Source organism: Podarcis melisellensis (assembly GCF_964234715.1).
Source record: "Podarcis melisellensis genome assembly, chromosome: 1".
In the NCBI taxonomy this organism is placed as follows: domain Eukaryota; kingdom Metazoa; phylum Chordata; class Lepidosauria; order Squamata; family Lacertidae; genus Podarcis; species Podarcis melisellensis.
In genome coordinates, this window is record NC_138528.1 from 59,063,129 (window position 1) to 59,076,604 (window position 13,476).

At 47.6% G+C, this 13,476-nt stretch overlaps 1 protein-coding gene across 1 annotated transcript; it reads right to left on the bottom strand.

Moving 5' to 3' along the window:
• Positions 1-325: 325 nt before the first annotated feature.
• On the bottom strand, positions 326-7,196 carry DBX1 (developing brain homeobox 1). Its single transcript, XM_081907372.1, has 4 exons — positions 6,641-7,196; positions 5,878-5,979; positions 3,212-3,411; positions 326-1,773 (listed from the first exon to the last, which is right to left on the bottom strand). The coding sequence occupies exons 1-4, from the start codon at positions 6,996-6,998 to the stop codon at positions 1,396-1,398; spliced, it is 1,038 nt and encodes a 345-aa protein (XP_081763498.1). The 5' UTR covers positions 6,999-7,196; the 3' UTR covers positions 326-1,395.
• Between the last annotated feature and the right edge of the window lie 6,280 nt (positions 7,197-13,476).

Sequence of the window (13,476 nt, forward strand, 5' to 3'; positions counted from 1 at the left end):
TCGCTGCCTCCAAAGGTCCATGTCCTATGATCCTGTGCTGTTTCCAGATGGCTTAGCACCACTAATCCAGCTATTTGCACATGCATAGGAAAGCCACTGGGGCAGCATCAACATGAAGGAGTTCCACCGACAGGAGGCTTTTAAGCACATCTGATATCAACAGAAGTTACTTCTACATAAAGTGTGTTCCGAATCACAACCCACTTCCGCTTAGAATATGCACGACTCTAGCCAGGCCATGGTTGTTAATGCATGACTAGGAATGCATGAAATGTAATCCCCAAGCTTCAGAAATGATAGGCCTTGCACACCTTTTTTTTTAATTTGGCATTTGCTTCATTTGTTATATATACATATTTAAAATATGTACAAAGTAAAAATACAAAATAGACAATGTTTTTTTTATAAGTTACACAGTTAGAAGCTAAGCTTCTCTTTGAGTTAACCCCCCAAAAAAATCACACCAAAAAAACAAAAAAGACAACCCAGACAAAATATAATATTCTTCCATCTGCATACTTGCAATTGCCTTGGTATAAAATATCCATACAGTGTAAGAGTACAAAATAGTGTACAGATCATAGAAGCTGTGCAAAGACAGCAAAGTTCAGTCAACAATCAAAGAGGCAGGTCCAGTTCCCTGCATCCACACATTGCACCTGCAGCAGTCACAAAACAAGGAGATGGCCAAAGAGCTGGGGACAAATGTGGAAATGGTATGAAGCAGACAGATGCATAAATTAACACAGAAATGTTCAACACTGGAACCAAGCCAGGGGCCATGGTTCTTGTGGGTGCACGTGAATGATTTCAGGGGCAGCTCCAGTTCACATGCCCACACTCAGTAAGTGTCTCTCTGGAATAGCAACCACCAGCACCACCACCCCAATTCACACTGGCTGCATTTTAGAGCTCAGCATGCGAGCTCTTATCACTAACCACCACTTGGATTTTGCAGCACCACATCAGCATCGCAACAGATTAGGGCTTATGGGGAAAAGATTGCTGATATTTTCAGAGAAATTAACACATCCTGGAATTAGCTAAGTGAATCACAACTGAATTAGGCTAATTATTCTGCTTCTAAATCAACATGATCTTAATACCAAAGGGGTGTGTATGTTTTAATGGCTTTCTAGTCTATAGTTTTCAATTGAAAAGTGCAAGACTGGCTGATTAGTCAGTGATCACAACAGGAGGATATTGAGGCAAGGAGTTCCCAATCAGGGTAGTTCTGGAATATGTCATACAGAGACCCCAAGGTTGCATGATGATCAGTACATTGTCTGTTTGAACCATGTGGGTGTGGAAGGACACCACCTCTTCAATTAGATAGCCCTTAGTTTATTTACATCTTTGCAATGTCCCCTTTCATGATAGCAAGAAGAAGGGTCTCTATGAGACCGTGATCTCTTCTTCTTCCTCCTCCTCCCCCTCTTCGTCCTCTTCCTCAGAGTCTGAGAAGTCTGACGGTTTGCTGGGGCTGCTGGAATGGGTGGGGGAAGGGAGCATGTGGGAGTCCAGCCTGTCTCTCAGGCGTGGGTCATCTGTGGACTGGTGATATGTTAAGGAATGCCTGGGGCTGGCTGGGCACCGGGGTGAGACTGCTTCTTCCTCCTCCTCTCCAGAGCCTTTCTTGCCTACGTCACTGAGATCTGGGTGAGGGTTGAACTTCGTGGGTAAAGTCTGCTCCCGGCAGCCGCCAGATGACAGGAGCTCTCTCTCTTTGGAGTTTCTCCACTTCATCCTCCTGTTCTGAAACCAGATCTTCACCTAGAGTTTTCAAGGGTAGGCAAATTACTTGGGTTGTCCAAAAACAAAATGGGTTATAGCCTGACCTAATGTGGTGGCAGTAGAAGAAGCATGCATTTGCACAATGGGACTTTCCTTCCCTCCTCCCTGCAGCCCCTTGTGCACCCTCAAAATCTGCTCTAAAGGTTGGGGGCCTCCAAAGCAGATTTGGGGGACATAGTGTGGGGGTGCAAGGGGGTGGAGAGAAGGGAAAGTCAAGTTTCATGTGCTAAACTAGGCTTACCCAATGTTGAATACAACCCCATGCCTCACTGTTGCAAGAAGGTGGGAGTTTTTGCATCTCTTTTTTTAAGTATGCATAATGGAGACAACCATTCTAACGTGCTCCAGGTCTGCATTCAGGGCAGCAACTCACAAGAAAGCTCATATATCTGATGGCAGCCAGCACTTCCAAATTTTACCAGTTTTCAGATTTTCTCCTTGGCGAAGATCTTATCCCCCACCCTTGTCCCAGAAATGCAAGTTAATATGTTGGACTAGCCCGAGGAGACCTCATGAAATTCTCAATGGGGGCTGTGAAAATAAACCTGAGGGTGATGCGCATTGGGCTGCAATAAGCATTTCTATTCTGTCAAGCAGCTTTGAGACCATTTTCTGGTGGAAAGCAACCAAGAAATGCAATAAAGGATAATAGGGTGTTTTTTGTTTGTTTATTTATTTTCAGCGACTAATTGTGTGACACCTAACAGTCTACTAGCAGAATAACCTTTCATTCACACAGTGAGATTTCCCGTTCCTCTCCCCAAGCACAAGCCAGGGATCAACTTGAGAAATTAGTCACATGGATTTGAATGAGACTAACCTATTCATGCAAAACTCTCCATGGCCCCATTTAAGAAATAATAATACTTAGAGGTAGCCATGCATGCATACTCAAAACTAAGTCCCATTTATTTCAGTGGGGCTTACTTGCAGGCAAACAGTATAGTGCTATGCCAGGCATAGGCAAACACGTCCCTCCAGATGTTTTGGGACTACAACTCCCATCATCCCTAGCTAACAGGACCAGTGGTCAAGGATGGTGGGAGCTGTAGTCCCAAAACATTTGGAGGCCGAGTTTGGAGATGCCTGATAGAACCATAATAAATTTGTTCATTTTCAAAAGTGCCAGTAATCAAAAGACTGTCATGCTTACATCTCACTGAAATCAATGGTAGTATAATACCACATTGAGCAACTTTCAGATTGTCAGGTCCTCAGTGCCGCCAATATTATCTGGATGGAGTCTTTGGCTCCAGTTCAGAAAGTCTCCTTATACTCACACTTCTCTTTGAGGAGGAGAGGTCTTGTTTTTGAGAAGTGAAAGTTAAATGTCTACCGCCACCACCGCCAACCTCTTTCCAACCTGTGGCTTCACATTCTCTGTGATTGTCTAGGGGGAGAAAGAAGATGAGTTTACCTGGGAGTCCTTCAAGCCCAGCTTGGCTGCCAGTTTCTTCCTGTCTGGTTTGCTGATATACTTCTGCTTCTGGAACATTTTCTCCAGGGCTTTGCGCTGCACATCTGAGAAGACAGCCCTGCGGAGCATACCTCTGCGTGGTTTCCCCCGGGCAGCCAGAGGCCAAGAGAAAGTGCCAGGAATAGGCACCACAGATGAAGCTGTGAGAAAAAGAAAAAATAAAGCACTGAAACAGGCTGTATTTTTTAAAAGACAAGCTTGGTTCCAAAAGTCCTGCTCCAAAAGATAGAGTCCCCATCCCACTGAAGTCAAGGAGCAAATCTCCCTTTTATTTGCATGCCCATAGATTTCTCTCTTTGCCTTTCTCTTTCTTGCCACCTCTTTTTTCCTTTCTGTACTCTCAGCTGAATTAAGCAGATCAGCACCTATGAACCTGGTTTTGTGAAAGGGAGTTTACGCTTAACTTAACTGTCCTTTTCAGCCAATGGTAACCAGATTTGATTAGATACACCAAGTGAATGTATCTATAGTTGGCTTGTTTTGTTACCAGATTCAAAGATCTTAACTTTCAAAAGAAAAGGCCGGGAAGATAGAGGTATAATTTTAAAGGGGGGGGGAGGGAAGAGGATAAGAACTCCCCCCCTCTCTCTTGTCTGAGTATTTAAATGTTCAGAAGTCCCATTCCCCCCCCCCCCAAATTGCAGGAACTTTATTTTACCCCAGATTAAAATAAGGGACTTTTCTTATAGGAACAAAAAAGTCCTTTTAAGTGGCAAGTTTTTATCAATCAGTATTCATCTTTTTAATATATGAATCTTTCCTCCCCTGCCCCCACCTCTTCCTTACAAAACTTGCAGAATTCACTCTGGAGACATGAAAAGTAACAGCTAATTAGCACATTGACTGGTTCCCAATGGAATTGGTATGATAAAAAGGGCAGAGTTTCGCCTTTAAGCGGAAAGAAAAACTCCCAAAGAGAAACAGAGATTCTAATGAAGCGTGAATGGTAATTGTGTAGTAATGAACTAACAGAAAAAGACTGAGGACAAGCAGCTAAAGCCATATATTATTGGAACAAAAGAGATTTACACTTTCAAACTAAACACAACTGCATGCCAAGCTCCTTGGAGAGAATACTGATGACACAGCCTTCTCTTTCCCCAAATCATTTTCATTAAATGGACATGAAAAGCTATATATAAGGCTCAAGTTGTTTTTGTTGGGCCATTCAAATGCTGGAGAAAGGAAGCAAATTCCATTATCAGGAGAGTGAATGAAGGAGCTCTTGGCTTTTGGTACAAAGTATATTAGCAGCTTGTTGGTAGAGTGATATTTTTGAGAGTCATTCTTCTTAACCGTCACTTTTCTCAGCTTCAAAATTAAGATTTGAAGTTAACTTGCCTAGGCATTCCTAACTTGAAAATGTTTAAAAGAATATGCTTCAAATAATCAGTTGAACACCAACAGCGGATTAGAGTAGGTCTGTGTGTGATAATTTGGAGCATATTCTTCTAAACATATTTAATTTCAGTTCGACACTAGTTGAGGATTATAGATGTGTAATGTGAGAGGTACCCTCTGTGTGTGATTCTACACACCCCATAGAAAAAGTTGAAAACCCAAACTGGCAGTGGAACATAACTTCAGTATGGAAAAGTGGTATCTATAGGTGCTTCTTTAGTGCCTCTCTTTCTTTTGCAAACTTGGGGGAGCTTACCTGGGGAAAGGCTCTATTGATCTCCTTTCCAAACCACCTGCCTAACTGTAGCAATGCTGTAGCACCAGGTGATCCCCGGCTCACACCAGGCGCTATATGTTGAGTTTTAATACTTTGGGTGGCAGAGGATGCAATGGTCAAGTAACATCATTTATCAGGAAAGTTGGCAATCATCAGGGTAGTAGGGTGTGAATTGGTCCTGGCCTCCCAGCCTGATTCTGCAGAGCCCGAGACCCACCTGCTTCTGAGGTCCCTTTGAGATGGAGGTAGGTAATAACTTTGTCAGAGCAAAAGATTTGGAGGTGGGGGTTTGGCTTCGGCCACACCGAATTCCCAAACAAGGGAGCGCTCCATGTGGCCTTGTGAAAACGTTGGCAAAGCGAATGACCTTTAAAGGGAAATTAGCCCATGGCTGGTAAATGTCTATCAGCAGCACGGCGGAGTCAGCGCTTGGTCTGTGTGTGGTTGCCCGGAGGGAGCTGACCAAATTGGTCATGGTGCTGAAACTTTTGTTACCGATCACCGGCTCTGTGGGAAAACCGCCGCCCTGAAGAGGAGGCCGGACAGCATCTCTGTGTCAGAATTGAACCGCCTCGCATTCGGACCGTGACAATCCCAGCTAATTTGTCGAGCAGGGGAGGGGCGTGGGGGGGGGGAGAGAGAGAGAAATTGGGAACGAAAATGTCAAGCAGCCACCGCGCTTGTGCTAAATAGGGCATCAAATTGGCGCGACGGATTCTTGAATGTTGTACCCCGTCCAACCTCTGAACTGGAGGACGAGCAACGGCCTCCCCCCTCCCCCAACCACCACCCATCCACCGCCACCTCCCGGACCCTCCGAAAGATATAATTCGCTTTTGATGCCTGCAACAATGAGGGAGCAGTGGGTGGCTGGAGCGGGGGGGGGGGAGAGAGGGGCGAGCGCAGAGGAGGAGGACCCCAGACCTACCTGGAAAATAAGAAGACCTGATGAAAGGTTGGAAGGATCCTTCGAAATACGGGAAAGTGAAAGTCTTGGGAGGGACGTTCTGCATCAGCGCGTGGGAGGTTTCTGGGGAGAGCAGAGAAAATGCACATTAGTAAGGACGGGTTAAAGGCAAGGAGGGGCTGCGACTTAGTGGTTAGAGCGCAGGCACTAAAATGCTAAGTGTTCCCGATGGTTCAGTCCTTGTCATCTCCAGGTAGCAGGATCGGAAGAGACGCCTCTCCCATCCCAAGCCGGAAACCCCGGAGAGACAATGTCACGATGCTGGGACAGTGGTCCTCCTCCACCTAGCTTCCTGTGCAACTAATGAACCACACTGACAAACCATTACTAGAACTGACATCTCTCTCTTTTTTGTCACGTCCGTGGTGCTAAAGAAGCAACCGCAGTCTCTCTCCCACCCCCCGGAATAGTGTCTACTGATTTACCTACCACAATTGGGAAGAATATCTAATTACTTCCCCCTTTTAATTCTCCCCACACCTGGTTTGTGACGCGATCCTCCCTACTGCTATAAGAGTATGTGTCCCCCCCAGCTCCTTCTCTGCTGAATGGGTGCGCAAAGGAGGAAGCTCCTGCCCATCTCGTCAAGACTCTCTTACACACACACACACACAGGCACACCTGGCACCTCCCCGCTCCTCCCATTGGCAAGGCCTCCTTCCCTGAGCCAACCCGAGCGGAGGCTCCCTCCCTCAGCTTCCCCCCGACGGCGCAGCGCGCTCACCTGTCCGGGGCGCCGACGACAGGATGGCGTGCACGCCGAACTTGAGGAAGGGCGCGTCGCTGGCGGGCGAGGCGGAGGCGGGCGCCGAGCAGCCCCGCCGCGCAGCGCCGTCGGAGTTGGCCGGCTCGGCCGACGAGGGTCCTGGCGGTGGCGGTGGGGACAGGCTGGCCGGCGGCGGGGCGCCGCCGCCGCGAGGCAGGTAAGCGGCGGGCCGGCTGATGCGGATGAGGTCTTCCACCAGGAAGCTGGAGTGGCCGGAGAAGGCGGACTGCAGCGACTGCGGCAGCGTGAGGGTCGGCGTGGGCCGCAGGAGACTCGGGTAGACGGCGGGAGGCGCGATCAGGCTGGGGAACATCATGGCAGGAGACGGGGAGGGAGGCAGAGGAAGCGCCCGCCTGGCCAAGGGTCCAAGCCTCAACTTGGAAGGGCTGGCTGTGGCTTTTCCAAAGCAGTCTTCGCCCCGCTTCCTTTTTCCTCCCCCCTCCCGCTTTTTTTTTATTTTTTAAACAAATGGTCTTGCTCTGTCTCCTTTTCTCTCGAGATCCACCTAAGCGAGACTGGCAGGCTTCTTCTCCTCGGCCTTTCTCTGGCGCAATGGGGTTTTATAGGGGTCCGGGCCGCTCAGGCGCTTCCCGAAGTGACAGCTCCCACAATGGGGTTCTCCCCTTGAGTTTCATTCATCGGGCACTCGGGGCTCCCTGATTGGTCCGGGGGCGCAATTTAGGATTGGATTAGGCTTCATCAGCAAGCCCCGCACAATGGGCCCGCCACAAAGAAGGGGCAGGCATCAATTTTGCATATTGACCGCCTCTTGGGGGAAAGGCGTCGCTCCGAGGGCGACCAGCAGGGTTTTGTTCCGAAGCAAGGCGCGCGCACACGGGACGGATAATTAAATGCTTATTTCTTATTTATTTATTTATTTATTTATATATTTACAAAAAGTTTCCAGGGACATTTTCTCCCCCACCCTCCTAAGGGAAAAAAGGGGGGAATTGTTTCAAGAAAAGCATTAAATTTATTTGCACTCTTTCTCTCTCTCTGTCCGTCTCTCACCCCCACCCCCGCTGGCTCTCAGGAAATAAAGCAATAAATATTCATATAAACTTATCTCGGAGCTTTCTGCAGAATAGAAAATACAAATGAGGCAACGTGAAGTGAAATCTTTGCCGCAGATGAAAAGGGTTTTTTTGATATATGATCCGCTGTGCCTTTGGGGGGGGCTTTGTTTGGGGGGGGTTAGTTGCTAAACTTAAATTGGGCTGCTCCCAGAGTGTCCGCGTCTCGGAACAAGTTTCCAGTTGCTAAGGTTTAAACGGGCTCCCGCGATTGCTGCGGTTAAAGACCTAGTAATAAATCAGCGTTCTGGGATGGAGTGTTTTGGTGTGGATTTTTAAAAAAACTCATCCAAAGCAAAACTATATATAGGTCTGTATATAATGGAAATTAGTACTACATCTTCGCCGTAACCACTGTATGTCTGGCTTTGAGACATCCTGGAAAGCAAAAATATAGCTTTCTTTATTAAAAACCATTTGCTGAAGACAAAATCTTACCCATTTTGGGAAACAGCCTTACATCGCATACGATTACTAATTCATATTATGTACCGATTTTTAAATTTAATGTTTTGTTTTGGACAATAAAATAAAGCATCGCTTTAAAAAAAAAAGACTTTAGCCGATTTGCGCTCCGATCCTAAATATGTTCCTTGGAAACAAAACCATTTATTTGCTGTTATGGAAGGTAAGTTCCTATTTCGACTCACGTCGAAGTTCCATTGCTTGATTTCAAGCGGATTCGCCTCCACTTGGAGGCGACCAAATCGGCTTCAGCCGCAAGGGCTGTCATCGTACTGGGTTGTGCATCTCAACGGCGCTTTCCTTTCAAACAGACCCACGCTGCAAGGCACACCAAGGTAAGCCCCAGGCGTATGCCCGATATGTAATGCGATAGGACTGGGCTTCCAAGGAACAGTAGACAAGACTGCACTGCCACTGTCGCTCCCTGTACAGGCTGATCGCATAATTATTTGCTTGATGTTTCAGCCCTCTAGCCTCTAAGCGGCTTTTTAGCAGACTTTCTGAAAACACCTCTCTGGAGGGGCAGTAGGGCTAGACTTGGAGCGAGACCGAAGAGTCCTGAAGACTGACACATTTATTATGGCAGAAATTCCGCGTGCTGCAGCGCACTTCCTCAAGGTGCATCGTTATGCTGAATTGCAGGTGTCTGGGAGAGAGGCAAGACTGCGAACAGGGAAGTCTGCCCTGGCTATCGAATGGGAAATTTAGCACAAAGCCCCAACTCCAACCTCACTGAAAAAAAGCGATATTCTGGTATTCAAGAAAAATCGTTGGTGGGTGAATGCATAAAAGAAAAAACCAACCCAAACGTGCTGGGCAGTCGAAAATGGAGGGCAGTTAACACTGCAAAGAGGTCGTTGCAAAGGCTTTCTTTCCCTTTTCTTTTCTCTTTTTGAACCTCTCCGTTGCAGAATCTCTAACAGATGTGTTAAATCGTCGTATGTTTTAAAAGCACCCTATTCAGCCTTTTGGTGCTGAACTTTTAGCCGGCAGAAGCGTGCAGCCCGAGGCAGGCAGCCCTGATCCTATTAAGCATGAACTAACTGTCACCTTCAGCTGTTTCAACACCGCTCTTTTTTTTAACTTGGGGACACAAAGCTTTCTCCCTTCCAAAAAAATCTTATTAACCAGCTTTACTTTCTTTCGGTGGTTTTCCTTTGGGGTCTGGGCCTTCGTCTTTTCCTTTCTTTCTTGGGGGTGTGCGTGCGTGCGCTCATGATCTCCATGTCTCCATGCTTTAACCATTCGGAGGGGGGGGGAGAAAGTGCATCTGTGATTTATATCACATTAGCGAAGAAAGAAGGTCTGTTCAATCTCTCCCTCGATTCAAATCAAAAAGTTATTTGAGGGAAGGCGAAGGGGATTAGTCTACGAAATAATATGGTGGCGTTAGAAGCCCCTCCTGTTCCCACCGAGGTCTCCCCACCCACAAATACCCCTACCCAACTGGGAGTAAGTAAGCACTGGCCCGAGCTGACAGCAAATGGAGTGGCTTGATATTTAAGGCGCGATTTCCACGCATTATTATGTATTTTGGTGAAAATAAAGAAAAAAACCTAAGAAATGTCACAGAGGGACAACGGATAACACTTGCAAAAAGAGCAGAGTTTGGGCTCTGAATATAAATAATCCTCACTTTCCAATGCTCGCAGTGGGCTGGCTCTCGCTGTGGCTCCGCAGCTCTTTTTTGCTCCTGCGGCAGGAAGTTCCACTGCTCCATCTACTATTCTAAGTAGCAGCTTGATCGTAAACCGCAAAGGGGGGGAGGGAGCAAATGCTCTTCGAAGCTTCAAACGCAGTGACTTCGAATTAAGTCCCATAGCGCGGATGCCAAGGGGACATATTTGGAAAGCTGCACTGATGGGCGGGGAGAAGTTCCCTTTGGGTGGGTCCAACGTTGGCCATACTCAGTAAAGACCCACTAAATCAATGGACCTAAATTAGAGTAGACCCATTGAAATCAATGGATAGGACTAAGTATGGCTAATTGACGGGGTGGGGATGGGATGGTGTACAAGTTCATCCCATTGAATCCAGTGGCGCGTATTTCCAAGTAGTAACGGACCCGGCTAGCTCCTGGCACCCGCTAACTCCGGAGCAATTCTAAATGAGAAGTCAAAAGCTGCTGCTTAATAGCATTCGGATTTGTTTCTAGTGTGGTTCCTTTTTTTTGCAACAATTGTGCAGAGACCGATTCAATGTAAGTAAATGAGAGAGGACACCGAAGACCACTAGAACCATTCACCCCTTGACTTTTAAAACTTAATAAATCTTGGAAGTCATTGGAGGTTAGCATTTGAAAGCTGCAGAAGGTTTATTCGATCTTTTGCATCCAGTCGCGCTTCTGGAGACTGGAAAGTTATTCGTGTTTGTGCTGAGGACATTTGCTTAGCAGTACGTCCTATTAAGTAATGAAAAGGTACAGGCTGCACATAGCGGCTGTTATTCAGGTGTAATAATTAAGACGGATCTAAAGGATATGAGGTTATCTTTGTTGGAAGAGAAAGGGCTGCTCAGAATTAGGCTGAACCTAACTAAATGATCCTTCCTCAAGTTCAGACATGAAGCAACTGATCAGAAACAAATACTCCGGCTTTGTACTTCCTGATACGAATGAGAAATCACCAGGTCATTCATAAGCACAAGAAGGGAGGGGATCCAAACCATCCTTTATGCACGGGTAATGAATAAGACAAAGCTGGTTAAATGAGCTTGAGGAGTCACTAGTGCGCATGGGCGGAGCCATGATTTTTGTTGGGGAGAACAGGACTTTTGTTAGGGGGGGCAGATGTGATTGGTCAGTTACTTAAGTATTTCTATTGTTTTACTTGATGGGGGGCAGCTGCCCCCCTTGACTACGCCCATGCTGTAGTGCGTAACTACTAGCCTCTGCAAAAGACCCCCTTTTCAGGGCATGTTCACTTTCAGGTTGTGCTTATTTTATTTCTAGCACTGGAAAGAAGGAAGAGCATTTGTGGTTCCTCACTCTGGGCTACTAAAGTTTTGCCATTATTTAATTCCATATCTCGAGGAAATGGAGAGGGGGGGGGATACGGTTTACGATATTTCTGTTATTTCAACTCATGTCAAGAAATCAAGCCAGTGAGAACAGACATTCTTGGGATAAAGCTCAATGGGTAGCGACCGCATTTTGAAGCGAATACTCTCTGGGAATTTGCTCGCTAAGGAATGGGTTCGGATTTGGGACGCCGACCCAATAGGCTTCAGTCCGACTTAGGCCCCCGACCTTCTTGAAGCGAGCAGACTTCTAAGCGCAAGTTTCAGAAAACCCTAACCCCTTGGCCATTCGTGTTTTGCATACCCTCCAACATTTCTCAGATGAAAAGAGGGACGTCCCATACCATAATGATCATTTTACTGTTTATACCCCACATATCTTATTGGGTTGCCCCAGCAAATCTGGGCAATTTCAAACATATATAAAAACATAACAAAACATTTAGAAAAACCCTCCTATACTGGGTTGCCTTCAGACAACTGGGGGTCGGATAACTCCATACCCTCCAACATTTCTCCAATGAAAACAGGGCCATCCTAAGGAAAAGTGGGACATTCCGGGATCAAATCAGAAACCTGGACGGCTTCTCTAAATCAAGGATGTCCCTGAAAAATAGGGACATTTGGAGGGTCTGGTTGCCGCTAGTAGGATACAGATTGCCACAACCCATTGTTTCGGGTGGGGAGGTGATTAAAATGGAAAAGTATTTACGCGCTGTTATCCTTAGAAACCTTTCTGTTTATAATTCGCTTTGGTCATAACGTGTGTAAACGCAGTGAGCGAGCAGGCGCCACATCCCAAGAATCGGAGCGCAATCCACAGTCCCACCGAAGCTGGGGGACCTGGCGGCAACAGGTGACTGGCATAACTTTCTGAGACAGGTCTGGTGTGTCTGCCAGCCCCATTCACAACCCCGAAAATATGTGACGTTCAAGGCTGCAGTCCGACGGAAAGACCCGCGGAGCCCCCAGGGAGAAGGACGGGCTTCCGAATCAGAGCGGATCCGGTGACGCGCCACAGCAGCTCCAGCGACTTGTCTGGCTTCAGGGGACCGGAGGCGAAAGGCGGAATTGCGGCCCAGGCAGGCAGGCAGGCAGTCGCATGCCCTTTCGTGGCAGCTGCCGTGGCCCCGTCGGGCTGCCGGGAGGCGAACCTTTGCATTGCCTCTCATCTGGGTCCGCCGCCCGCAGAGGCGCCCACGTGGCTCCGGGCTCTGTTTCGGGGGCGCGCAGGAGAATTCTCTTAAGCAGCGCGGCGAAAGGGGCCCAAGGAGCTATTGAGAAGGGAAGGCCGTCGCCCAAGAAGCCCAGAAATCGGAGGGAAGGGATCTTCCTTTTCAGCGATTCCTTTGGAAGTGTCTTTTCAAAGGCGCTGGGGGTGGAAGGGAAGGGACTTCTCCCTCTAAAACCTGTGACGAATGCCGCTTGACCTGGGATCGGCGGCGCGGGGAGAGGGCGGGGTGCTGCGTCCTACCATTCATTTCCATGTCCTGATCTCCCAACTTTCTTCCTTAACTGTCACTCGGCGGCTTTGTTGCCGTTGTCCGCCTCTCCTTCCCCTTTATGGCTAAAAAAAAAAAAAATCAAATTGGGGGGTGTTGCTGGTGGAACTTGGAGCATGCACAGAGGGATGGAGGGATCCAGGCGGGGCCCCAAAGACATCTTGTTGCCTGGGACTAAGCATCTTTCACCCCTCCCATTAAGGCTCCAGGCCCCCAAAGCCCAAAATCACCTCTTCCCCTTCCAGGCAGTGAACAGCCAGTTACAACAGATGGGTGCCACCAACCAATGCTGCAATAGAGGCATCCCTGCCACTTACCAGGACAGTCTGGTGGGACACCAGATGGGCTCTGTCGGTGCTCTGCTGCTACCCCAACCTCACCGAGGCTCTGTTCTTGCCTGTACCCTCCACGCAGTAAAGCTGCTGCTTGGAGCCCATCTGAGAGTTGCTGGACCCAATGTCAGTTATACACAGCATAGACCTGTGGAAATAATGGACTAGAACAACTTCACGTTTTTCAATTTCAATGGATCTACTTGATGTTGGTAGGGCCAGCTGTTATGCAAGGTTGATGAAAGCTACTAACCAAAGGGGCACTGTGGGTGGTAGCTGTTCCTGACCCAAAATGCCAAGTTAGTTGTCCTAGTCCAGGGACAACCAACTCCCAAGAGACTGCAATCTACTCACAGAATAAAAAAACTGGCAGTGATTTACTCCTTTTTGGAGGGGTTCAGGTC